At 31.9% G+C, this 25,871-nt stretch overlaps 1 protein-coding gene across 1 annotated transcript in view; it reads right to left on the minus strand.

Moving 5' to 3' along the window:
- Positions 1-102: 102 nt before the first annotated feature.
- G2E3 (G2/M-phase specific E3 ubiquitin protein ligase) overlaps positions 103-25,871 on the minus strand; it is a 68,622-nt gene continuing 42,853 nt past the window's right edge. Inside the window, exons 9-16 of the mRNA XM_051977306.1 lie at positions 23,223-23,347; positions 23,005-23,137; positions 20,445-20,570; positions 16,775-17,070; positions 14,557-14,738; positions 14,061-14,233; positions 10,160-10,359; positions 103-6,226 (exon numbers count right to left, since the gene is read on the minus strand). Coding sequence (XP_051833266.1) covers positions 5,973-6,226; positions 10,160-10,359; positions 14,061-14,233; positions 14,557-14,738; positions 16,775-17,070; positions 20,445-20,570; positions 23,005-23,137; positions 23,223-23,347 — 1,489 coding nt within the window. The 3' untranslated portion in view covers positions 103-5,972. The remainder of the gene's footprint in view (positions 6,227-10,159; positions 10,360-14,060; positions 14,234-14,556; positions 14,739-16,774; positions 17,071-20,444; positions 20,571-23,004; positions 23,138-23,222; positions 23,348-25,871) is intronic.

Genomic DNA, 25,871 nt, shown 5'->3' on the forward strand with positions numbered 1-25,871 from the left:
ATTAATTTCCCATCTTTATGGAAATGTGGGGAAGGCGAAAGATGGCAGAAAAAAAGGTTTGTGAACTTATTAAACTACAATAAAAAAAATCACCCAAAATCATTGTTATAAATTCGAATCCTTAGACTTTATTGCACTTCAAAAAATGGATACACATGACAGTTCATCTCCCATAATCAATATATCCAAAACATGGAATTCAACACTGACATACTAACTGGTGGATTCTGAAACTACCAAATTTTGCAATGTAAATGTCAAACTGCTATTTACACAACTAAAACTTGCATATTAAAATTATAATAATCGCTATTAAAATGTAGCAATCATCTTGTCTACCGGCAAGTATTTTTATTTACCACATCAAAAGTTTAATGAAATCACAAAAACACTATTGATTACCTATCACTTATTCCAACAGAAATGACCCAATATTAAGGAAAAATATTGATATTTCAAAATACTAGTCACACTTAAAATAATTATTAAATTGCATAAATTTACTCAAATGTCTACCAACTTGTCAATTTATTCACTGATTTTAATTTGCACTCCAGTGATGTAAAACTAAACAATACGTACAAAAGTCAGCCCTTCAAGAGCTTGAGAGCATATATGAAAACTTCTGCACTTCCTAAAATCCTTTGAATATGATTGAGGTATAGACAATTCTCACTTTACTTAAGGGGATCATTGTGCAGATCTCTACTGGTAATGTGAATTTACCCCTACTCCTCCACTTCACTTGGACTATATAACAAAACCATACACAAAATACCTTTACACAGATCATAAAATGTTCTAAAATGCAGATATTGAATATTGTACCACAAAAAATAGAATTATGAAGGGTAAAGTTAATAATAAAGCATACATAGTACTATACAGTAAAGTTAATAAAACTCAGATCTTCATTCAACAGTTCTCTGAGACTCAACTCCTTTACATCATTCTCATCTATTTCTAACTCCAATTCTTGTGCTAATTTTACAATCTTATTACTTTTTTGAACATTTCATCTTTCAAATCAATGAAAATTGGGAATGAACTTCAAGAATATTTTTTTTCCAAATTCTCTTCATATGTTTATGAATGCATGCCTTTTAGAATTCTTTATGTAAAACTGAATTTGCATGATGCAAATTTACATAAAATGAGAACTGTCTTACAACATTCCTTTTTCCCCTCCTCAATCTTTTCTGTGTCTACCACTATCTATACTCAGATCACCATTTCTCCCCCAATATTTAAACATTTTTATTTAAAGTTTTGAGTTCCATGTTTAGTCCCTCCCTCATCACTGCCCTCCCCCCTCCCTGAGATAAGCAAATATAGGTTATATATGTGCAATTATATAAAATATTTATGCTAGTTATTTTGTACAAGAAAATTTTTTTTTAAAGTGAAAAATGACATGCTTCAGTCTGTATTCAATCATTATCAGTTCTTTCTCTGGAAGTCAATGGTATGCTTCATTAGTCCTTTGGGATTGTCTTAGATCACTACATTGCAGAGAATAACTTAAGTCATTCACATTTCTTCATCGAACAATATTACTGTTACTGTGTATGATGTTCTCCTGGCTCTATGTATCAGTTCATGTAAATCTTTTTAGTTTTTCTGAAATCATCCTGCTTGTCATTTCTTCAGCACTATAATATTCCAGTACAACTGTATACCACAGCTTGGTTAGCTATTATTCTCCAAGTGATGGGACAACCCTTTGATTTCTAATTCTTAGCACAAAAAGAGCTGCTATAAATATTTTTGTACAATAGGTCCTTTTCCCTTTTTTTTTTTTTTTTTTTTTTGATGTCTTTGAGATATAGACCTAGTAGTGGGATTGGTGGATTCAAGGATACAGAGTTTTATATCCCTTTGGGCACAGTTCCAAATTGCTCTCTAGAAAGGAGGGATCAGCTCACCACTACCAGCAGTGTAGATGTCCCAGTTTTCCCACATCTCCAACATACAATTCTTTTTTAATTTTTAAATTGTTTTATCGTATCTTGATATTTTGTAGAATCATTAGTTTTCACGTTCAATTTTAATTAGTTTCTTTAATGAGCCTTTGTACTTCCTTTTCCATTTGGCTACTTCTATTTTGGGGGGAATTCTTGTCCTTGGAAAATTCTGCATATCTTTCCCCATGCTATTGACTTTTTTCAGGATTCTCTTGCATTATACTTTCATCTCTTTCCCCAATTTTCTTCTGCTTTTTTAATTTGCTTTTTAAATTTTTTTTTTTAATTCAGTTCTTTTTGGGCTTGAGACCAAATTACATTATTCTTTGAGGATTCACATGTAGCCACTTTGACACTATTGTCCTCAAAGTTTACGCTAACTTTCAAAAAGTAAGCTATTTTTATTTTTTGCCTATTTTTCTGACTTTGACTTGATGTTTTTATGTAAGAGAGAAGCTCTGGTCCTACTCTGGTCTAAGCTTTTGGTGCAGGGGCTCTGGGTCTTGCTACAGACTTTCACTTGGCTTCAGGGATTAGTTATTTACTTTCTCTGATGGATAAGGCTTTCCTTCTGGTTTATACTGAAACTTCCAGTTGGCCTTCTCTGGATGTAGAGATTAATTGCTAACTTGCTCCAGGAATGGTGCCTTACTGCTGATTTGCTCTAGAAATAAGGTCTCTCGGCTAGCAGACGTTGGAGGAATAATTTCATTGCTGATCTGCCCAGGGACTTGCTCCTGGGTTGCCACAGAAATAGGGTCACCCTATTTGGTAAGCCTTAGAAGGTGGGGTCTCCTTACTGACTAGGCCTGGGACAGGGCTTCACTAATGGTCAGCAAAGGGATCAAGTCTTTGCTGGTAGCTTTTGTTGGGGGTGGGGCCTTGCTCTGCTGCTGGTTTGGCCTTACTGGTGGATTTCTCCAGGCTGAGAGTCTTGCTGCAGGCTCCATGCTGCTGTTCTTGGACCTTAATCCCCTCCCACCCCTGTAAAACAAGATGTTTCCTGCCAGGTTAGCAAGCTGCTTTTCTGCTCCTAAATCAATTCTGAAGTGGCTTTCTAGATATTTAAAAGGAAATCTGAGAGGGCTTCAGAGAGTTCCTTCCTCATTCTGATATCTTAGCATTGTAAGTCCCAGATCCCTAATTTTAAACCCATCATCTCACCACTTAATTTCTTATGAGTTAAATAAAGAATATAAAGCAATTTACATTCAGTATGTACAATATATACATATCCAAATGCTTAAAACTACAAAGTAGTTAGTTACAGAGTAATAAACAGTCATACTTCAAACCCATGGAGGCAATAAACAGCTATTCACTTAAGGACTGAAAAGTAAAGATTAGTGGATAGGTGAGTGGGTATGTCATGTGCAAGTTTGTGAATGAAATTTTTCTTTCTCTTTCATTAAATGAAAAATGAATTAATTTCAGAATGCTATTTGTCTCATTTAAAGCTTTAATAACAACGCTGCCTCATTTATGTACTTCCTATTCATATGTTTAGTTTAATTAAACTTTTATTGAAGTTAATTTATGTAAAAGGATTTTTCCACTTGGTACAAAAGGAATCTCTCTTCGCTTATTCAGAACAGACTTCATGCAAGAAAAGCATTAGGTTGTCAGTTTACACAAAAGGATGCTTTCTTCATGTGTTTTTCTAGTCATTTACTATGCAATAGAGACATTATTACAAATTATCCAAATTTGGGTATCAAACTGAGTAGACAAAGATGTAAGTACTGAAAAGGTTGTCAACAGAACCCAGAGACATATCTAAGTTTCTCTCTAGTTAAAAGGTTTGTACAAGTAAGAGTACTTAGGGATAAAAATTGAAACTAATTTTATTAATATAGGGAATTCTCAGGTGAAGATATTCCCTTTTCCAATGCAGGCCCATAACATCTCCGTATTTTGTAGTCTTAGAAAGATAACTGGGGCATTGACACTAAGAGTTTATTCCATAAATTAGGGTGTGTCAGATGCATACTTTCAATCTCAGTCTTCCTGGCTTTGAGATCAGTTCTCTATGCATTGTCATTCTGCTTAAAGTTTAAAAATAATTCATGTATATAAATACAACTTTCACTAACAGAATTGAATTTGAAATTGATTACAACAAATTTTAAATTGCATAAAAGCTGACATAAGCTACATACATTAAAGTAAATAATCAAAGTAAAATGAAAGGAAATATTTTACATTTGATATTACAACCAGAACATAGTACAGTTCATTATAAAAGTAACAATAAAATATCATCAAATGTTGTCTATTTACAAATAGAGTAAATCTTATTCTAATTATTTCCCTTAGGATGATTGAACACTAAAGGCAAATCCACTTGGCAAATTTATCTTTTTTTTTTTTTTTAACATTGATTTTTATTAGCATGGAATCACTCATTCAGTTATCAATGATCCAATGATTACTTATCTCATTTAATTTGAAAAGAAAAATAAATGGCACAAGCCCAAAAGATATTGCAGGAAAATACTAGAATATTAGTGATTAAAAGAAACAAGCTTAAGTGGAAAAAAGAGCCAAGCTTAGTCATAGATACAATTTTGAAATTATATAAATATGACCATATGAAAAGTAAACTACAAACTGATTTTTGTTTAGACACAATTGAAAATAAAAGATTTATAATATCATTATTACCTAAAAGCTTTAACATAAGTGAATCCAAGAGAAGTAAAGTTGTTGAAAGAAGTTCAGAAGCTATAAAAGTTTTAAAACACAACCTCATTCAAAAAACATGTCAAATAAATAAGTTTAACTTTCAAAACTAAAAAGGAATAAAAGAAGAAGAGAAGCTGAGATTATTCTGTTCTCTCTCCAAGTTCAAATTTGCTCAAAGGTACTCTTGTCAATACCAACAAATGTCAAAAGAATATAGAAATAAATTTAAACCATTTACTTCATAAGGTTTCTTGCTGAATTTTAATTTAGAGGAGTTTAACTGGCATTGCACTTGGGAGTTAGAGGAAAAAATAGTTACATACACATGTAAAAGATCATTAAAACTTTGGTGCTAACTTCAGATTAATGTTTTCCAATTTTTAAAAATGCATACATCTTGAAGGAATGCAGTGAAAATAACACTTACATAGAAATTAACTGAGAATGACTTCTGAAATGGGAACATGGATTTATAAATATAAGAATTTTGTTCCTTTAAATAATTTGTCAACTTAGTTAATAGACACAAAATCATTTTACCTATATTGAAAGTTAATATCTATGGAGTGGACTCCAGGAGACTTACATAATAATTCAGTCACATTATCAATTAATATCCACTACCATAATCAAATTCATAATGTGGCAAATGACAAACTAAAATAATTAATTATTAACCCACATTCACTCACTTTGAAGGCATAGAACTGCCCTAATCTACAGAAATCAAAACTGTTACAATTAAGGCCAAAGATACAGTTGAAAAATATTAACTTTTTGGCACAATTTTAATATAATTCAATCTCACAGGAACAGTTCTATTTTTTTTATTAGTGTCCTATCTGCAGCACTTTGATTTCTAGAGTAGGACTACTCCATCTGAGAACAGTATCTGTAATACCTTTAAACTTCAGTGGCATTTCTAGTCAGTGCTTTAAAATTTAAAAAAAATTGAAAGATAACCAGTTTTTAATACAAAACTGGAAAATTATTATAGTTTATCTGAAGTAAACATAACTTAGAAAACTAGTTGATAACAGTTTTTCTGTATATCATGACAAAGAAACAACTTACTAAAGTTACTTATTTTGAAGTTCATAGATAAGCAAAAGCCTTAATACAAAATTTTTTTTTACAAATTTGACTAAGGAGTTCCTTAACATAATGTACTTATTTAAAAAAAAAAGTCACCACTTTAAGTTCATATCAAAATTACTGAATTAGGACTGGCAAGTTTTAAGATAAAAGAGGATAAGGATTAAGTTGTGGAATGTTAAGAACATAATGATAGCAGCTTATAAGGAGGCACCTCTGAAATAAGATTTAACATCCATTGTAGTAAGTTTTTTCTCTTTCTAGTCCCAAGGCATTTCTGATGGCAAAGTCCATGTTTTCTTGAAATTCTTTGTATGTGCAGGTTATTGGAAGAGTTAACCTGTTACAGCATTTGGTTCCAACAGGATAATCAGCATGCAAAAATTCAATTGATGGAGTAGGTTGAAATCCAACAGGTGGAATAGAGCGGCAACCTGTTGCAAAAGCTAGGATATCTTCTAATGTTACTACAGATTCTCCACCTAAAACATTTTTTAAAATGACATAAGTTAAAATATTTGCATAATTTTAGAAAATCTTCAACCTTTTGGGTGGCAAAAGTTTGTTAACTTTTAACATGGTGTTAAAACAATTTTTAAAAAAATAATTGCTTTAAAAATAAATTTTGGCATCTTAATTACAACGAAAAACAAATGTTAGCAATAAAAACAAAAAAGGTAAATTAGCAAACAATGAACACATTAGTTTCAAAATCAGAATTTTTGCTTGGATCCTAATAAAAATAGTTCATACTGATTTCTTTATATTATTCACATCTACTGCCAAGTTGAAAAACTATTAAGATATACCATTGAGAAATGTAGGATACCATTTAAGAAACTTTGAAATAATTTTGCCTAATAACAAAATAACAAGGATAAGAACACTGAAAAGATCCTTTTTATTCCAAAAATATTTTGAGAGGCTTAAAACATTTCCTTCACCTTAAACTACTGACTTTGGACCATCTTATCTTCAATGGATTTTATTCAGGAATTTTCTCACTAATAGGACAGACTGCTACTTATCCTCATCTTTTCCTTTGGAATTCTTATCAACTTCCTCCCATAAATTCCTCCATGTAAGGAGTCTTATGTATTCTAGGTGGTCTTTAGGTCATTTTAACATTCCAGAGTATCAAATTCAGGCTGTTCACCTAAAATCCTTTGATCTTCCTATATAACAAGTCCATCTTTCCCCAATTATATATTTTCTAGATTCTACCTTGCCATTTTAAGTGCAAATCCATCTTTGACAATATGTATTGTCCTTTGGATAATCTGCAATTGTGAATTTTCAAAGATTTTGGTGTTTCATGATTTATAGACATAGTATATTTCTACAAAAAGATAGCTTTTATTCCAGAGTGCAACATGGGATGATGGGAAGTTCTGGCTATTTCTCAATTGTAATATAGAAAAATCTATTCAATTCTACCCCTGGTTCATTATCCATCTGGAGAATCTTCTAAATTATGTGTATTGATGGTCTAATTCAATGGCCTACATATTCAGCTGCATTGTCATAATCCAGACAATAGCTTTCTTTATTCATTTGGTTTTCCCTTTATGGATAGTTAGATTGAAGTCTTTTGAATGGTTATAGACTTCATTAAAAACTTGTAGTAGTAGTGCCAGGAGGGCTTGATGCAAATAGCCCCAAAACAGGAGAGTCTGGAGTCTTTAATCAGTTGGAGTGAATTGCTCATGAATTTGCATCATATGGAACAATTTAAAGAATGAAGATTAACATCTTGATAAATTGTTTTTCTGTTTTTTGATTCATTGAACAAACTCCTCTTTTATTACATCTGTTGTGATGGTCTTTTCATATGGATAGTAGACATCTCACAGAAGATAGACCTTTGATAGAAAGGCTATAGGAAAAGAGACATACTAAAGCACTGTTGGTAGTACAGTGAATTGGTCTAACCTTTCTAACAAAGATATATAGAATTACTTAAGGAAATTACCTAAAGTACAAATACCTGATAATTAAGCAAAGCTATTAATTTGCTTATACTTATACTCCTGCTTAGACAAGACACTAGAAAAAGGGAGGTAATCTCTCTCTCACACACACACATACATATATAAAAGATATTTATAGCAGTACTTCGTAAAACAGCAAATAACTGAAAAGAAAGTAACTGTCCATTTTCCTATTTCTTTCCAGAGGTGAAAAGGCTATGCGTGTGGAACACTTTATAATAACAGACTTTATCAATGTGTTAGCTAATTTCACTGAATTTTGTTCTTTTTTTTTTTTTTTTTAATTGTTAAATAGCTCTGGGGAAGGTGGGGAGAAAAGATAGATTGAGAAATGTAGATTACATAAGAATAGAGATACCTATTAACAAAATGCAATTTTTAAAAAAGTAGAAGTCCATTAACTGGCAAATAGCTTAACAACTTGTAGTATATGGAATAGAATATAGCTGTCCTGTAAAAATGAAATATATATAAGGAATTTAGAAAGCTTGGTGATTTATAAAACAGAACCAGGAAAGCAAATTACATGATGACTGCAATAACATAAAGATAAACAATACTGAAAAACTTCAGAACTCAAAATAGTGACCTATGATGATGGTAAAACATAGATAATAGCTTCTCAGCAATATATATGGGATGAGGGATTCACAACCAGTGTGAACGAGATAAAGTGAGATCTTTCAAGACAGTTGTGAAAATCGAGTAAGGCTTCATCTATTTCAAAGTTTGAGTAGGCCTGAAGGATTTTCAGCATTAAGTCAAGGGCATACTCAAAGTGTCTCCTTCCTGCAATCTTCTTAAAGACATACTTAAAGTCTCCTCCCTGCTATCCCTTCCTTGTCACCCCCCTAAGGGCATACTTAAGCCCCATTCCTGTTATCCTTCCTATTTCAGCCAAATAAGGGCAACTATGTACTTGTTGGTCAAGTTCAATTTCTTGGATAGTTCCCACGTTTAGAATATAAGATCCTCAGCCAATAAGGATGAGGGTCAGTGGTGGGAGGGGGAATTTGTGTTAGGGATAAAAGCGCCAACCCTGCCCCCTACGTTGCTTCCTCCCCTCGATTGTCTGCTCGAAAGGTCGGAGGCCCGTTCTCGAGAGTGTAAATAAACTTTGCTTTGCTTCTAGAGATCTATCCAGTTGTTTTTTAATGGTTTCTGACCCACACAAGTGGGTTGATAGCTTTATTTAGCTGGTACAAGGGAAAGTTTACAGAATTCAAGAAATAACTGACATAAAAAAAAAAAAATAGTAGTTTCCTTTTAGGACCTGTCTTTAAGGCTTGCTCCACTGAGTCATTTTTTGACACTATAAAAACAGTGAGAGCTCATATTTTCTGTTCCTTCAAATCAACTGCATAACTATGAAGCTGTGGCCTAATATGAACAATAGAAGCAGTGGTCTAATAAAGAAAATAGTTTATGAAAACTTAGCTAAACTATCTTATACTCTTAGGGTATTCTTGATATATATAAATCAATCTCAAGATTGTAGAGAAATTATAGAGAATTTATATTAGAAACACAAGTTGGTTGTTACTCATGTCCTATTAATCCCACTTCTTTGAATGAAATGAAAAAGAAATTATTCTTTGGTAGCAAGATACTCTCTCTCAGATATCTTGAGAATTTCTCTATGTTTTCCAAATTGGGGTGGTTCTAGCACTTTTTATTTCTGTATGTACTTGGTCCAGTTCAGCAACTCTTCCAATCTTTACTTTATTTGGGATCATTCACATTTCCTCACAAAACACATGAGAATGTTAAAAGTACAAATATGATGATTTCACTGACATAAATGACAAACCAATAAAAAATGGTTTATTACAAAAATATTGGAACAAGAAAGAAAAAAATATTAGTCACCGTCTTGTTTTCATTATTAAACAGAACCATAATAACTGTTTATATAATTCAGACTTATCCTAAAACTGCAAGAGAGCCACGGAAGTACTGAAGTTGACCACTGTAAACTTCATGAAGGCAGAGATAATAATGGCTGTTGAGTGAATACTTGCTGATTGATTAAATGACTGATAAACTCACTATAAATTTTCCAAAATTTTGCAGTAGTACATAAACTAGAAAAATGTCAAATTCTAATGTAAAATGTATGCTACAGAAATGTCTGTAGTAAGTAGAAACTACCAAAATTTGTTTTTCCAAAAAGATTTAAATTTTTTTTGGGAGAATTTGGTAGTTAATTTTACTATTTACCTTATGTTATATTCTACTTTGAATGTCAGATAACAGACTGAAATATTAACATTTTAATGTAAGCTAAGAAAAAATAAGGAATTTATAAAATTGAGAGGCAAAATAAATTCTAAAAAAAATTTAAGTAAAACAAAGCCCAATGAAGTAGAAACCTAAACAAAATCGAAACAAAGATATTTTGGAAATGATAAAATATTCACTTACTTTCAACACTCTGCAAGTAATTCATCCAAAACCCCACAGCTCTGGTATCCTGTGCTTCAGACAACTTGTGAATAGTAAAAAGATCACTAAGGATTTTGGTTGTAAGTCTCTCAGGCTTGTGACATAGGATACTATAAAATGCTTCTGGATATTTCTGCATTGTTTCTAACACACCAAGAGTTCTCAACCCCTGCTGAAAACTATAAAGAGGAAGATAAAAAAAGAATTAATCTATTGAGGAAAAAACAAAAACAAAAACAAAAAACCATTAATTTTGTTTTGCAAATATTCAGGAAGAGGAAAATAATTATTTCTACTTGAATATTTTCTAATCAGATTTTCATGAATAATTTGTTACAAAAGACCTTAGTTAACATTTTAGAAAAAAAAATAATTGCACTTTAACATTCAATATTGCTAGTAGTGGAACTTCTTTAAAGGTAAAAAAAAAAAAAAAAAAAAAAGGGAAAAGGAAATAAAACTGTCCTTATTTGCTGATATGATGGTACATTTGGAAAATCTTAGGGAATCAGCAAAGATACTAACTGAAGAAGTAAAGCTTCAGCAAAGTTGCTGGCTACAAAGTAAACCCTCTAAAGTCAACAGCATTTCTATATAATAGTAACAAAATCCAAGAAACAGAAATAGAAAAATCCCGTTCCAAATAACTATAAAATGCACAAAAATATCTGGAGAGGGACCTACCAAAGTACAAAAAGACTTATATAGATTCAATTGCAAAGTTCCTTAAAGAAAGGATAGTTTAAACAGCTGGTAGAATATGCAGTGCTCACAGTTAAGCTATGCCAATATAACAAAATGACAATTATCACAAAAGTTAAATATTTAATGCTAAATCAATTAAATTACCAAAGAGATACATTTGAAAATGTAACAAAATTCATTTGGAAAAAACAAAACATCTAGGATAGCAAAGGAAATGATGGGGGAAAAAAAGTAAGGAGACAGAGGAATAGTACCTTCCACAGACTTTATATAATAAAAATCAACAATTATCAAAACTATCTGGTATTGGTTATAGATGAGAGAAACAGAGAGACAGAAAGAGATGGAGAATGGAACAAACTAGATAAAGGAGAATGAGGAATGATAGTAATGAATAAGCTGATATTTGATAAAAATGGAAAATATTTATTACCTTAGAAAAACCTCCTTATTTGATTAAAAACTGCTGGGAAAACTAGAAAGCAGTCAAAGAAATTAGACTTAAACTAACACCTTATATCATATTTCAGAATACATTTTAAATGGGTGACCTTAATATTAGAGATCATATTATTTAAAAACTGAAAGAATGGAGATCATATAACTCTCATGGATATGGGTAAGAAATATATTCTTAGCCAAACAAGAAATAGTCGTAATTACAAAAGATAAATTGATAGTTTTGATTACTTGAAACTGAAAAAGCTTCTGCACAGATAAAATTAATGCATCTAGGATAAGAAAGGAAATGGTTATAGTTTTGTTAAAATACTGTACCTTTGCCTAATCTAATTTCTGCATTTATTACGTTTTAGTGTATTTATAAATGGTGAATTAAAGTTTCTGAAATTAAACATTTTATTTGCAATTAAAAAAATAAAGAAAATAATCAAATAGAAAAAAAAAACTTTCAATCAAATTTCTCTCATTACTGTCTTTATTGCTGAGTCTTTTCAATTAATCCAAGTCCTCATGATCTCATTTGGAGTTTTCTTGGCAAAGATACTGGATTGATTTGACATTTCTTTCTTAAGCTCATTTTACAAAGATGAAGAACTGAGGCAAACAGGGTTAAGGAATTTGCCCACAATTGCACAATTAATAAGTGTCTGAAGTCAGATTTGAATTCACAAAGAGGAATCTCCCTAACTCTAGGCCTTCCACTTTATCCACTGTGAAATCTACCTGCCCTATTAGTGTCTCATATCCAAGGTATATAAATATTTAATAAATGTATACAATACTAATAGCCATTCTACAACAGATAAGTGGTAAAATGATACGAACAAATATTTTTTAAAAGAAAAACTGCAAAGTATTCACAGTCATATGAAAGAATGCTCCAAATCATTAATACTAAGGAAATGCAAATCAAAATTTTCATTTCACACCCTGCAAATTGGCAAAGGTAACAAAAAATTACAGCAGTCAATATTGGAGGGATAGTGGAAAGAAAGGCATACTGATATTGGTGAAGCTGTAAAATGACATCACCATTTTAGAAAGCAATTGAAAAATAAAGGGCAAATAATGTGATTAACATATGGATACCCTCTGAACCAGACGTTATTATTATTATACTTATACACAAATGAAGCCATTGATTAAAAAGAAAAATGAAGCCATTAATTAAAAAGAAAGTTTCCATATATGATAAATATTTATAGGAGCAGTTTTTTTTTGTTTTTTGTTTTTTTTTGGTGATAGCAAAAGCTAGAAACAAAGTAGAAGCCTGGAAAATGGCTAAACAAATTGTGGTAGATTAACATAATGGAATTATGTGTATGATGAATAGTGAGAAGCTCGGGAAGATCTATGTTAATTAATGCCAAGAAATCATGATACAAAATAACTACAAAAAAGTAAATGAAAAAATTACCATCTATCACAAAAAAGTCAAAAGTAAATGTAGCAAAATTATAAAGGACTTGAATAGATATGAAAGAACATCTCCAAGCCACTTCTACATGGAACTGGGAGATTCATAAATATTACACTTTATACATTTTTCTGACTTTTTCAATATATTAAAACAATTGTGCTCATTTATTTTCTCTTTAAAAAAACTCTGTGTAAACAGCATGTTTCTCTGGGAGAGAAAACTAGGAATACTAGGAATAACTATGATAATCTAAAAAAGAAGGCATCAATAAAAATTTATTTTTAAAAAAGTATATTTTTCACAGTATCCCTTTTTTCCTATCTATATCAAATCCCAACTACATGAACACCTGGGTTCTATTATCTGCTTTAGTACAACTATACTAATGTTTTTTGTTTTGTTCACTATAATAAAAGCAATACAGAATAAGTCTTAAAAATAATATAGTGTTTTAAGGCTTGCAAAGCACTATACATGTTACCTCATTTAATCAAAGGCATCATTCATATGTAATGAAGAAGTAGGATATTAAATTCTTATAATCAAATTGTTTTATATTTTAATATATTCGTATATACAATGTTTTAAAAGAACATAAAGCTTAGAAAACTCTCTAGTTTCAAAGAATTATTTGGGAATTAAATTCCTGAATATTGTTATAGTAATATACATAAAGGAGCTTAATATAAGGATTAAGCATTTCCAAATGATGTCGTTCTATTTGTTAAAAGACGAAAAATGTGTCCTCAGAAGCCATGACTTCAAAAATGTTAGGCTTGCAATTAAAGTCAACTAGAGATAAAAAGAAATTAATAATATCTCTATCATATGCTTTAATTATTTTTAAAATTCACATTTCTGCCTTACAGAGGACATGCTGATATGATGCTACTTTCTCCTACTACATACTAGAATTATGGCAGCCTCAAAAACTTTCAGTCACTTAATCTTGTTGAACCTATTTCCTTACCTGTAAAAAAGAGATCATAATAATGAAAATGCCTTCTTAATAGGACTATTATAATCATCAAAGGATGTAATATACTTTGGAAACCTTTAAGAACAAAACAAATGTGAGCTGTTATTGTATAGTAAACCATTCCATAAGGTGAGGCTGATAAGTTTTATTCACTGGAGGAGCTGAAATCCATACAAAGAGCACACTAAATGAAGCTTACTCCTAGGTTTGCTATGTCATGTATGGGACACCAAATACAATTTCAATTACCAGTGAGAAGCTGGGCCATGTAAATTAAAACATAATTCTAGAATTCCACATGCAAACAAACCTACCTGTCCAAGGGTGCCTGCACTCTTTTAATTACATGATAGGTGAGTATGTCTTTTACTAACACATCCTTGTCACTTAGCATTGTTACAAGTCTTAGACATCCAATGTGAGAGAGGTATTCAAAGTAATCACGTATTGCTGACCTTAAGTGAGTCAAATTTTTTGAACTTTTAATCTGCACCAAGAAAAAATAAACATATATGTATATATTTACTAGAGATGTGTATACCTTAAACAAATCTTATCTACTGCTTTATCTCTACTTTGGATTTACACTTGGGAAATTAAGAATTTTTTTAAGTTAAAAGTTTAATAAACACTTCAATGATGATAATAGTAATTTTCTGTTCCAAAATATAGTTTTCCAAATAGGCAATAAGCTACAATCAAGAAGCATGCAAGTCTATTCCTTGTCTTAATCCTAAACTATGGACTTTAAATTTACCAAATAATATTTGTTCTTAATTATATTTTCATGCACAACAGTAAAGTTCTTACCTTGGTTATTATTTGCATTGTATTACTGTCTTCCACATCTTCTAGGGTTGGCTCTACATTCTCTGGCCCAGAAATAAGGCAGTGAAATAATGTTTTAGAAAACAAAAAAGGCGGTGGACCACCATGCACCAAAGAAATGGCAATCATTCTACCAGCCTCATAGTAGAGATTCTCTTTAAGAGCTGTAAGTATAAATGAAAATTGAGGATTCTTTTATTATTATTTTTTACTTAAATAACTATCATTTTAATAATAATTAAATTAAGAAAAATATAATCCAAAATATGGTAAAGCAAAACATTCAAAATATAGGAAACTAAACAACATCTCTATTGAATTTGTGGAAAGAATTTTAAAATACTAGGATGTCTTCTTTACTACCCTAAGACAGAGTCCATAACGTTTCTAAGGAGAACTTTGTGACTTATCAAACATAGCAGCAGGGACTTGACAAATCTTTGTTGAATTAGTGTTACAAAAATGGAGAGCTAAGAGGAAACATGAGAAGAAAATTCTAAAGCATAATTAAAATGTTTGTATATCACCTCCTATTTCTAGTTACAGAAGAGATTTGCTGGGTATAGTTTCATGCATTCTCATCTTGAAAACCTAACATAAGCAATAATGCCAGAGAAAGGTTTAACAACTAGATATTTTGTCTAAGAATCGATATTGCTCAAATCATATTTAGAAGCTATGTCCACCATGACTCTTTCCAACAATGAGATGATTGAGAACAGTTCCAATGATCTTAGTGATGAAGAATGCCATCTATACCTAGAGAGAGAACTGTGGGAATGAGTGGCTATCACAACATAGCATTTTCAGTCTTTTTGTTGTTGTTTGCTTGCATTTTTTTTTCATTTTCTTTTCCTTTTTGATCTGATTTTTTTTTGTGCAGCAAGATATAGATATAGATATAGATATAGATATAGATATAGATATAGATATAGATATAGATAGATAGATTACTTGCCGTCTAGGGGAGGAGGTGGAGCAAAGGAGGGGAAAATTTGGAACACAAGATTTTACAGGGGTCAATGTTGAAAAATTATCCATGTATATGTTTTGAAAATTAAAAAAAAAAAAAGAAGCTTCAAGTTAAGTCAGAAGCTGGCACCTTAATCACTGAGGCTGAATTGTGTGGGATCAAAAACAAAAAGAAAACATGACTTGTCCTGAAAGAAAACAACAACAAAAACAAACTATGTCCACTATTTAATAGGTTTTATTTTTAGTTATGTGAAGTACTGAATATTTATTACCTGTGTGATTTGGGACAAGTCATTTAACCTCTGCCTAGGAGGTAGCTAGGTGATTCAGCAGGTTTGGAATCAAGAAGGTGTAAGTTTTAAAACTGGCCTTAGACACCTATTAACTGTGTGATCCTGGGCAAGTCATTAAATTTCTTTTTGCCTAATCCACTGGAGGGAGAAATGACACACCCCTTCAATATTTTTGCTAAGAAAACTCCATGGACAGTCTGGTCCAGGGGGGAATCATGAAGAGTTGAACAGGACTCAACAACAACAAAAGCAGTATAGTAAAGCAGTATAAAGAAATCCCCTCAAAATTCAAATTGTAAACTGCATTTTGGCATAGAACCAGAGAATCTCATAACTTAAAAGGCATCACTACAGACATCCTCAACAAAAGAAAATAATTCTTTCCCAAGATTTACTATACTAAACATGTTTTTCTATTATACTCTTTCTTAGTAATGAATGAATGAAAAAGTGCTTCCTAATTTCTAAGCACTGTGCTCAGCTCTGAAGATGCAAACAAAAAAATGCAAAACAGTTCTTACTCTTTAGAGCAGGGGTCCTCAAACTATGGCCCGTGGGCCAGATGTAACAGCTGAGGACGATTATTCCCTTCACCCAAGGCTATGAAGTTTCTTTATTTAAAGGCCCACAAAACAAAGTTTTTGTTTTTACTATAGCGGCCCTTCAACAGTCTGAGGGACAATGAACTGGCCCCCTATTTAAAAAAAAGTTTGAGGACCCCTGCGAGTATATAAAATGTGTATTTAGCTATGGGATGGATGGAAAGGCCCCAAAGTTCTAAGGCTGCAAAGGAGGTACAGATGGCAAAACCCTGAGGGAAATTCCATTTTAATATTTTAAAACACAGTTCTAATTTTTTTTTAACTTCTTTTTCATTTATTTCATACTAGCTATATATACTAAGCATACTTAATTATAAATAAAATGTTTACCTTCAGAATTAAGGGATATATTCTTTGACAGGGACCCTTCAAATAATGATGAGCTCTCAAGATGTTCCATTAAAAGGCTTAAGAATTCAAGCTTTGATCCATCAGCATCTCCATTTCCATTACAGAACTGTACCTCAATTGTGTCTGATGGATTAAAGTTTCGCCTTCTGAATCCCTTTATGGCACTATTCCAGATACTGTCTTTGTTGATATAGAGTTTTCGAGTTTTTTGTTTAATTTGGAATCCTAATTCTCTCAGTATGTTAGAAACGTCTCTTTTCAATGTGTTGATTTCCCTAAAAAATAGGAATTTAAAACATACATATTTTCTGCATATGCAATATAGTAGTTATAACTAGAACATAATAGGGAATCACAAGAAAATGTTCTTTATCTATAAACTATAACAGCTGCCATCCCACCCATTTTACCATTTTAAAATCTAAGTTTGCCCTATATACACCTTCCTAATCACAATTCTTATGGCAAATATAAGAATATTTTTTATGAGGGTCCTAACAAACTTTAAATCAAAAACTTGTCCCCGTTCTGAGTGAATGCAGTCATGCAGATAAGGATTCAAAAGGTTTTTTTGTTGGCTACTCTTCACAGTATAAAAGTTTATTTTTCAAAATGCTTTCACATGAATAATCTTATCTTCACAAAAGCCCTTAAAGGAATAAAGGGCTGATTTTATTACCTGTGTTTAAAATATAAGTGATACCAAAAGGTTATGTGGAGCTGCCTGATTTACCATAACTGCTCTATCTGAAAAAGTTAATCTGCTTATCAATGAAGGCTAGTAGCAGTACCTAAACACTTTTTCTGAGATTACTACAATATCATACTATGGGCTCCTAACAATGATCAAATAAAAAGAATATGTATCTCTCCTTAAATTTCCTGAACCTAGAAAATATATGTTCTTCCCCTAGTTCTTTGAAACCTTAAGCACTGGCTTTAAAGGCTAGCACTTAATACACTTTTGAAAAATAATAGAAATAGCTAAGCAGGGCAAGCAAGGATAGCCAGTACCTGTAAAGTGGAAAAGGGGATAAGCTGGTTGGTCTCTAGGATGTTATGTTTTTATTATTTTTTTTCTTAACAATAAGACAACATAAGCTATGGTAATGTAATTTTAAGCAATTGGCTTTTCCAAATCCAAGCTCCCATACTGTCTTTCTGCAAACCTTGAAAATGGACTATTTTCATGTCAAATTTGTTCTTAAAACCCGACTATTTTCATGTCACCTTTTCTCATTTACTGCATATGAGCTACTTACTACCTTAGAAATATTTTGATTTTCATGTATATTATTAATAGTTTAAGAGTAGCTTTTCCTAATAGTTTGCAGTTCTCTTGAGAATGTTCCATTGTCAAGATGTCCCATTAAAAGGGACATACTGTTCCTATGTTTTAATCATTTAACCACTGGGAAATAGCTCTGAAGTCTGAAAATTTTGTGTTAATACTCTCTATATCTTAGATATCAAACCTTTTTTTTAATCAGAAGTATGTGAGGCAAAGATTTTTTCCCCTATCAACAGCTTCCTTTACTATGTTATATTTTTAGCAGCACAGATTATATTTATGCAAAAATTTTAAATATTATTCCCTAGCATTTGCAATGGTCTCTACATGCACTCAGTGACTCTTACTCTTTCATCAGACTTTCACTCTCTCAATTACTTTATTGAGAAAGTGCTGATGTAATGCCAGATGCCACCCCCCTCCCATCACATTGTTCTAATATACCAACTCCATCTTCACTCCTTTTACATCATAAACATCCACAATGACTCATTTTTGTATATCATGCCAAATCATCACCAGACCAATAGGAGGCATTGTGGGGGGTAGGGAATAAAAAGAGGGATGGATTTGGAGTCATAATATTTAGGTTATAATTCTTGCTGTGTGATCTTGTCCAGTCACTTAACTCCTCTAGGACTGCAGTTTATGATCTTGAAAATGAAAGAATTGGATTAAATTGCCCCCCAAAATCTTTCTCTATTGTTAAATCTATTATTTCTTTATGTTTATGCAGGAGGGTAGTAGGAGATAGAGTTATAAAGTTATAAACTTCCCACCTTCCCCCAAGATTATTAACTCTAGTAACATCTTCTTCCTCTGGTTAGAATGAGAGGCTTATCCTAGACCTGTCATTACCTTAAATGGATTCCAAAAGACTAAAATACAAAAATATTCACAATAATATACAATGATAGCAAAAAACATTTTAAAAATCAACCTCCCTTCCAAAAAAATCACCCTTGAAAACCAAATGAGTAGTAGAATGAATGTAATGGAATATTATTGCACCATAAGACACTATAGATATAAGGAAGTCACAGGAAGGTGAAAAAAAAAAAAGTTTAGTAAGATAAGCAGGATCTGGAGAATAATATGTACATATAATATCTATCATAATGGGAATGATGATAAAGTAAAAGGAATCCAAACTTTGAATAACTACAATGGCCAGTCTTCTTTCTAGAAAAGAAATGATAAAACACATCCTCCTCTTTTGGGTAGAGAGCTAGAAGACAATAAGTTTAAAATGTCAGACATCGTCAATGCCCATTCATTTAGCTTGTTTCTCTTTTACAAGGGAAAGCTCAATGAACCTTCAGTGAATGGAGATATGAAGAAAATGAGTGTTGAAAACAAAAGCCTCAACAAAATTCAATTTTTTAAATTAAAAAAAGAATGCCAGTCTCTATTACAAGGTAGATTGTATATTACAAGGTAATAAGAACACCAGCCTTGAAACTGATTTATTGTAATATAGATTCTTCAATAATTCTTGGAGAGAAGCAAGCAATCCTTCTACTAGATGACTGGTTAAAAAGTATGTGATAATAGAATTAAATTTCTATCTGTCATGAGACCCAAGTTTAGCTGCAAGCTCCTGTACCCCATTATTGTTTCCCACTTGTGATAACCAACAATAAAGTATCCCATACATTTGCCTGAGGGCAACTCCTCAGGAAACTCTTAAGAGAACTAGACATATTTGTTCTCTTGTTCTACAACGTACATTAAACCTTCCAAAATCAGTTGGAAGACTTGATTCCCATTATGGTGTTGTATGGTGTTCTGAAGCTGTGTACTCAATTATCTTTTTCTCTTTCATTTTCCTAGTGTTCTAAATTCATCATTTACATACACCTAATAATTATTTGATTCTCAATTTTATTTTTCATTTTCGTACTCATGGTCTATTTCACTTATTAACTAAACATTCTAATCCTACTCTTCATGAATAAATTCCTATTTTTGCTCATCTCCAGATCTATTTTATTTAATCATCTCCTTTTTCTCATACCCTGCCAATTGAAAAAAAAAAGTTAACATCTAGATCAGGAACTCTTGATCTTTTCTGTATCATGGACCCTTTTGCTGGACTACTAGGGATCTTTTCTCAAAATGCTGTTATAAAATGCATAAAATAAAATATATAAGATTACAAAAGAAATCAATTATAGTGAATTACAATTATAAAACTTCACTTTAAACAAGTTCACAGAGCTCAGCTTAAAAGCCTCAATTTAGATCCTAAATCTAGGGAGACTATTTAAGATTACAGAAAACTTTTTATAATCCCTACCATTTTCAATCTTAACATAAGCTAGCAAATTTAAAAAAGGTGATAATTCTGCAATGTACCTTTTAGTAGAATTCTTTGTAGCAACATTAATAAGTGGTGATATTAACCTTAGTCTTCTAGAACATGGTGGTTTATCTAAGCAGGAATTAGGAGTCAAGCTTCCCTGATGTAATATTTTTGGTGACCTAGAAAGAAAAATTATTTCAAGAAATATTATTGTACTTTCAAGCAAAAAAAATAATTTGATATTAATAGATCCTTAAGTTTTTACTTATAACATATAGTATATTCTAGAATATGTTTAGAATTATTCAAAATTTGTTTTATCTCAGTACAGCCACATCAATATGCCAATAGTCAAACTTTCATAAAAATGTTTAATATGCTTCCTCTCCTTCAATTCTAATAACTAAATTTCTATTTTCCTTTCTCTTCTGAATCTCTTTCCCAGCTTCTTAAACTGTGGTTCACAATCTCATATAGATCTTAAAATTGAATGTGTGGGCTGTGAAATTATGCTTTATTACCAGTAAATATATGATTTGTATATCCATTTAATATACCAATATACTAGGGATCACATAAAAATTTCTCAGGTTTGAAAAGAGTCACAGGTAGAAAAAGTTTAAGAAACTCTGACATAGTAGATACATAATTGGCCTTGGAGTCAAGGAGACTTGAGTTCTATTTTCAACTGTGTCACTGGCAATATGACCACTTCCAAGTCAGTTCCTTTCAGTGCCCCAGCAACTCTAAGATTATAAATTGCATAGATAAATCAGTCTGTGTTGACAGAGGAGCTCTCTACAATGATAAAACAAGGAATAATAACACCCCCTACACACACACAAAAACACACTTATTATGTATTGTTTTCTTCTGTTTTTTCTAGAAAGAATAATAAACTCATTTAGATTAATAAGTTCATATACAGTGTAAAAATAAGCTTAGTATTCCTGGGTCACATGAACTACAAGACGGTGAACAAGCCATTTTTTCCCAAGCTTCATGATTTCTCAGATTTCTTCATGACAAATTATACAACAAAGTTAAAATAATTTCAACTGTTTCCATGGTCTAGAATACCCAGAATCTAAGAGAGGGTTAAAAACAACAATAATCAGAAACTGATGCACACTAAACCGTAAGAGTTCACTTAGCACTCTCCCCTTACTTCCCATGCCTCTGGTATCAAAACTATATATAAGTAGACCCAAGAACATGACACATAAATATCAAAACACTTTCTGAAAACCTGTTTCTTGCCCTCCCCTCCCCCCCATCTCCCCGCCTTCATGGAGGTCCTGACTTTAGGCTAAGAAAGTTTCCTTGGCAGCAAGCTTGGCCATAGCTCTTTAGGAGCAAAGTTCCAACATTGTAAGGTTCTGAACCGCCAGTGTCAGACTAGAGAAATGACAAATAGACAAGTGGGATAAGTCATAGGAGAGGACTCCCATGCAAGTGGAAGCATTTATCAAGTTTAAGGGAAAGAGCAGCCAGTTGAGGCCAGTTATGACCACCCAAAAGTCATTTGGGGCAGAAATCTAGGTTAGTCAACCATGAATTGTGTGGGCAGAGGTTGAGATGTTTTGACACCTATTCAGCAAGCACTAATTCAGTGCCCACTTTGTGCTAAAGTCAATTTAGAATAGAAAAAGTCAAACAGTGCATTCTCAAGGATCTTCTAGTAACTGAGTGATAATGTATGTATCTTGTGTACACATGAATACGTGTGTAAAATAAATATAGAGGAAGGCACTAACAGCTGGGGGCAGGGAAGGGAAAGGATCTGTAAAGCCTTTATATATATATACATACATACATACGTATGTATGTATGTATGTATGTATGTGTATATATATATGATGATGCTTTAATTGAATCTTGAAGAAAAAAAATATTTCCAAAGATGGAGGTAAAGAAAAACTAAGTTAGAGGAACATCATTTAAAGATCAAATTCCATTTTCATTTGAGTCACCAATTGTGAATGACTATGTCAAGACCAAATTTTTCTCAAACACAATTATTCAACAGTCATTAACTAAATGAATAAAACCTAATTATTGTTTTACTATCATGAAATACTGTTTTCATAGAAAATGTAACTTATCAAGTGATCTGTAAATCTAAAGTATTCATAATTTTTAACAATGACACAGGCACATATCAACATTCACTGGATGAGAAGATAAAAAAAAAATCTAGCAATTTCTGTAGTCAGTCACTTGTCTTCTTAAGGTCCTCCCTGTCCCAGATCATTACACTATATATTAGTAAAGTTTTCTAGGTTCCTATGTTATCAATTATTTAACATTCCATGTCTCCAGACTTCTTTTATGAGTAATCTTTCCATCTGGGAGATGTTTTCTGTAAGGCCCACACTCTCTTAATGGGTGAGTCCCTATCCTGGATCATCATTTTATGTATGGTCCCAGGCATTATTTTCCCCCATTATAAAGTAACTTCCTTGAAGATAGGGCCTTTATATCCTTAGAACTTAGTATAATGCCTGGCTCAGAGAAAGCACTTAAATGTTTCAACTATCTACTTAGCATTTAACTTCCAAGAGGAATATTCTATCATTTCATACTGTAATTTGCTCCAATCAGTTTACTTACCTGAGCAAATCTTTCTTCTGAGTTCTAGGGGATTGTCTGGAGAATTTGGGAGAGGGTTGTTCCAATAAACAATGAGTGATCCCAATATTTTCTGAGTTAGGTAAAGAGCGTTTTTTTGGTCTTTTGAAATCACCTGCAAAATTAAATTCCAGGGTTAGGTGAGAATTTTTTGAAAAGCATTAATAAAAGCATATTGGTTTAGAACTGGAAAATATTACCTGAATTATAGATAATGCTTCTACACTCAAAGCATTCCCAGTTTTGTCTCCATGTTCTTATTGAGGAACAGGCTAAATGTGTTCCCCTAGATCCACAATATTGGCAGCGTTTTATTTCCCATTTACTACGGAAAGAAGGGAAAAGAGATAATTATGTTGGCTATTAACATATGAATAAGACAGAATCTTACAGGATAACATTCTTAACTACCAATTATTAACAAATACACAGGTCAACTGCTTTGGGAATATTTTAATTCTTCATTTTCTTGCCTTTATCATTCTCTAAATTTGCAAACCTCTTTCACTGCTATTTCCCTGTGAAATAAGTATGTACAAAATTTTAATATTAGCACATATATGTACACAAACAAAGACAATAATAAAGAGAATAAGAGAACAAGTATTTCTTCGTATTTGAAGCTGTGGCCTGATGAAGACTGGCATTTTTATAGTACCTGAAAAAGAAGTGAAAATGAATAGCTAGATTAACCCCCAAATAAGGTGATCTGGCACTGCTTTAATTAAGGATTGTAATGGGCTGAGGCTTGAGTTGATGCACTGAGGTCCCAAGCACATGAGGCTAAATAGTAATTGGACCATACTCTATTAATATATAAGCTTGGAGAAAGAATGGCCCCCGCCCACTCTTTGTGCAAGTCCTGATGTGTTGTATAGGAAATGACGATTTTGGTGGGTGGAGGCAGGGGAGTGGAAAAGGAAGGGGAAGGAGAGACTTTTGGCATTGCTATTGCGAGGTTTGCTCAGCTCAGACTGCTCTCTGTTAGCTGGCTTCCTGTCGCAGCTGCCCATATTGCTATAGCAATCTTTCTTGCCCATATTGCTATCGCAATCTTTATTCATCTCTTCACTTCAATAAATATTGAAGATTTTCCCCTTAACCTGAATTCCTGACTCCAGCTGATTTTAAATACACGATCATTACAAAGGATATATATTTTTTATTACATGGTGCAGTGTAAATTATGCTGGATTTAAAAATCAAAGGACATGAGCTCAATTCTGACTACCATTTTTTGTGAATATATATGGGCAAGTAACTTAATTTTTCAAAGTTTCAATTTCCTCATCTGCAAAACAAAGATGTTAAGACTAAATGTCCTAAGGACCCTTTCAACTTTAAATCTTAATTCTAAGACCTTTCTCATTGGTGGTGAATGTGTTTCCCAAAAAGTATACTCAGACACACAAGTGACAATGCTGGAGCATCTTTGGAGCAATGGAAATGTCCATTTTCTAACAAACTTGATATTTTTTAAGCAAACGTGATAAATGAACAATTTTTTGACCTTACAAAAAGTAAATTAGAATATTACTAGATTTGTAAAACATGCCTGGATTACAAAAAGATACACAATGTAGCAAAATTGTAAGTTTGAATAACAAAACACTTGAAAATGATACATAATATATGAAATACACCTGTTTTAATAAGATCCAATTATCAAATAATGTGGGAAAATTGTTTTTCCACATTCCAAATTATACTTTGTTAATTTGTTCAACAAATATTCAAGATTATTAGAGTATTCTAATCCTAGAGCATTTTAGATTTAGAGTTGGAAAAAAAGCTCAGGGGTCACCTGGTCCAATCCCTTTATTTTTTATTTATTTTTTTTGTAAGGCAGTTCCTTTATTTTATAGATTAGGAAATTGAAGGGAGATATTGTCACTTCCCCAAGGGCACACAGGTATTAAATATCAGAGGGTAGATTTAGATTTGAACTCCCATCCTGTGATCTGGGAAAAAAAACCCAATATTGTTTTTTCTTTTATGTAACAGAAGTGTATTAGATTGAGAATATAAAGCTAAATCATAATTTGCTTAATCATAGGTCCCAATTATATTGTTACATCTACTCCAGTGTTCCTGTGAAAACATTGCGAGATGGCTGGTTGGGTTAGAGCCATGAGTTAGTTACTCTGTGTACTTTCAGCATCTGGCTTGTGCCTTCACTACTCTCTATTCATATCATTGCTGAGTATTTGTGTTTATTATACAAGTTACTATGTTTTTGTTAGCAAGTTAGTAGAAAGATTATAGACAGCAATTTGAGGGAGACCAAAACTAATTCTTAAATCATTATCACCAATTGTGGCCAACAATGAGGATAAAATGAATAAAAGATATAGGACAAGAAGGAAGAAACCTGCAGTCTCATAGTTTTATATTCCAAGAAAGAAAAACTACAATGAAAAAATAATGGAAGAAGAAACAAACAAACAAAAAGAATACAAGACACAAAAGGCCAAAGATTAAGCAAAAATATAACTAGTAAAAAATTATAACAAGAAAAACTGTAAACAATAGAAAATTAAATAGAACTTGTATTTTGAATATTTACTGTTAGATTATGCTATCAGAACTTAAGTATCATGATTAAATAGGTTTCTAACCTTATTCTTGTGTGTGTGTGTGTTAATAAACTTAGAAGAAATTAATATTTGTAATTTTGGAGGCATATTAGAAATTAAGATAACTACAGTTAACAGAATTGTACAAGGAGATTCAAACAAATTCAATTTAATTATTCTTTGTGCATGAGTGGTACAGCTCAAAATAATCTATTCAATGATTGTCCTTTTAATTTAGATTCAAACTAATAGGTAGCAATTGCCCTAGTATCT

Source organism: Antechinus flavipes, chromosome 2 (genome assembly GCF_016432865.1).
Source record: "Antechinus flavipes isolate AdamAnt ecotype Samford, QLD, Australia chromosome 2, AdamAnt_v2, whole genome shotgun sequence".
Classification (NCBI taxonomy): domain Eukaryota; kingdom Metazoa; phylum Chordata; class Mammalia; order Dasyuromorphia; family Dasyuridae; genus Antechinus; species Antechinus flavipes.